Raw genomic sequence first — 2,709 nt, forward strand, 5'->3', positions numbered from 1 at the left:
CAAGTCCTAACCACTGGACCGCCAGGGAATTCCCGTGGAGCAGGGCTTCTTAAATAGCTTCTGACCCAGGGCACCTTCTCAGGATGCCATTGGAGTAAATTCCCCACACACTCCTCTTTCTTGGGATGGCATCCTTACCTGATCCCAGCCCCCTACTCACAAGCCAATAGGTTTCCGTGGCATTATTATATAGCTCCTCTATGGGCTGGCTTCTGAGACTAGAGCAGTCAAAGCCTTAGTGCCTGCTGAGGAAATGGCCATGGTGCAGGTGGCGTCCATCTGCAAGGGCAGAATGAGAAATAGGAATCAGGTGACCTGTCCTCTAGTTCTCATCCCAGAGAAGGGAACTCTGCTCTCAGCCCCAGCCACTCCCTCTGTTTCACTATACCATGCTTTCTCCAGTGCAGTCTGGGTCCAGGGCTTCCCAGGAAGAAAGGGGAGTCCTTGGCAGGAGGCCAGAGGAGCAAGAAGTTTGGGACCTTCCCAGTTTCTCATGGCCCGCCGTAGGGGGAGTGAGCGGGAACTAGCGTGCGTTGAGAGCTTTTACAACGTGTCACGCACCACGTGAAGCCCTTCGCCTACATTATTGCTTCTCGTTCCCAACACAGAGAGGAGATGAGTATTATCATCCCCATTTTTCGGGTTCATAGACTTTTGCAGAGTTCCAAGACTACATAGCAGCCAGGATTTGAATCCGGCACAGACCAGCTGCAGATCCCAAGATTTTCTTTCTGAGGCAGAGCAGCTCCAGGAGTGGAGGCAGCTGGAGTGTCCTGGAACAAGTGGGACCGGGAGCAGGCGATGCAGCTGAGGCTCCCATCTCTCCAGGGTCTGTCAGCCAGAGCCCTAAGCCCTTCGATTAACTCTCCCTCTAACCAATCCCAGCAGAAGCCTGGGTAATACCTCCCACCCAGAATCTGCGGGGAGCCTGGCCCTGTTTAGGGATTAGGTGATGGAGATAAATTTCAAAAGCAAACGGCCCCCATCGTCCCAATTCATTTGTAGCACACAACAATCCAGATTAAGGTACAGAGCTTGGGTTTTATTTGGAGATTAGTTGGTATTACAGACGACAGTGATATCAAAACCCAATACTGCCACATGCACCACACCCACCCCATCCCGAAATCTGTCAGGTCGTCTCCGCAGCCCCAGGTCAGAGGGCAGCCAATCTGATATTTGTGAAAATTAAATAAACGTAAGCCCTGCGTTCCTATTTCTACTTTATTACTTTAATATCACTCCCTCTTCAGATCCATGGTTGTGATTAATTCATCCAGGTGGCAGGAGGACAGGAGAGGGGGCCCTGAACCGTAAAAGGATTGATCCCTGCAGTCTAAAATTAGGATCGGCACTCTCCTAGCTCACTTGACAGTCAGTTAGGTAATGGCCCGAAGGGCCCTTGGGTGAGGGGCAGCTGCCCATTCTCCTTTAGAGGGAGGACGTGTTGTCAGCTGGCATGAGAAGAATTGGGGACCAGGCCTGGCAGGAGAAGTGGGAAACATGGGCTCCCACCTCATCCCTCTGTAGGTACCTCCTGCCAAGATGATGGGCAGGTGTCCCTGGAGGGGCAGGGTGCTGGGTAGCAGAAGCCAGGCCCTTGTCACTCCATAGCACCCGCATCTAGGCTGGCCTGGAGGACAGCGGAAGAGAGGGATCCCTGAGCTAAACTTTCTTCCCATAAGAGAACTCCCTCGTGTAAAAGGAGAGGGCAGGGGATCCACTTCTGGTGTGTTCAGTCTTAAGGGGCAGGATGGGCTACAGGAGCCAGAGGAAGGGACTTGCAAGTTCTAGACCTAGATTAGGAGTGGTCCAGGTTGGTGACAATTGCCGAGGCATAGATGAGGTCAGACAGGCTGCCCAGTGAGGTCTGGGGAGCAGCTCGCTCTGAAGAGACGTACACCCCTGAAGCCCCAGCCGGTCCCCATGGGGCCGTAGCTTTAGCCCCTACCCAGCCCTGCCCTGAACCCAAGCCAGGAGCTGGACAGGAGGCATGTCGACACACAGAGGCACACTGAGCTGTGCTGTTGGAGGGTGGAGGCTGGCCAAGGGTGCGGGGCTCCCAGGACTGCTGGATGGTGTCCGGAAGAGAAAGGGATCTCTGGGGAGGCTCAGGCCTGGGACTTAGGCCTCCTGGCTTCCTATTCTTGATTCTCTTGGCTCTGCGGTTCTGGAACCACACCTGGTAAGGAAAGAAGGAGTCTCTTCTGGTGCCAGCATCCCCTCCCCCCAGGTACAGGGAAAGCAGAACCTGGAGGCAGGATATCCAGAGAGAAGGGACTGTGACTCAAGCTTAGAAATCTGCTGTGTGAGGGCACCCCGAGCCTGAGGTCAGGGGGAGGGGCACAGCTCACCTGTATCTTGGCCTCAGGAAGGCAGGTGACCCGGGCCAGGTGCTCACGGGTGCCGATGTCGGGGTAAGGCCGTGCTGCAAACACCCGCTCCAACTCAAGCAGCTGCCCTCTGCTGAAGGTAGTCCTCTTTCTCCGGTGGGGACCCAACCCACTGGCATGGCCTGCAGGCCAGGATGGGGGTCAAGTCAGGTCTCCTTGCAAGAGCCTCCACTGCAGCATCAAAGCCAACAGACCCTGAAGCCCCTACTCCCCACCCCTCTTCAACCTTCCCCATCATACCTTCCCCACATCCTCGCCCTGCCCACCCTTTCCCCACCAGATTACCTGCAGGGGATGCATCCACTGGACTGGCCAT

The 2,709-nt window shown here is 55.4% G+C and overlaps 1 protein-coding gene across 1 annotated transcript; it reads right to left on the bottom strand.

Moving 5' to 3' along the window:
• Window positions 1-1,801: 1,801 nt before the first annotated feature.
• SEBOX (SEBOX homeobox) lies at window positions 1,802-2,709 on the bottom strand. The gene is made up of 3 exons (XM_024737256.1): window positions 2,679-2,709; window positions 2,355-2,515; window positions 1,802-2,182 (listed from the first exon to the last, which is right to left on the bottom strand). The coding sequence occupies exons 1-3, from the start codon at window positions 2,707-2,709 to the stop codon at window positions 1,802-1,804; spliced, it is 573 nt and encodes a 190-aa protein (XP_024593024.1).

The sequence above is a fragment of the Neophocaena asiaeorientalis genome, unplaced genomic scaffold (assembly GCF_003031525.2).
Source record: "Neophocaena asiaeorientalis asiaeorientalis breed wild unplaced genomic scaffold, Neophocaena_asiaeorientalis_V1.1 scaffold129, whole genome shotgun sequence".
Taxonomy (NCBI): Eukaryota; Metazoa; Chordata; class Mammalia; order Artiodactyla; family Phocoenidae; genus Neophocaena; species Neophocaena asiaeorientalis.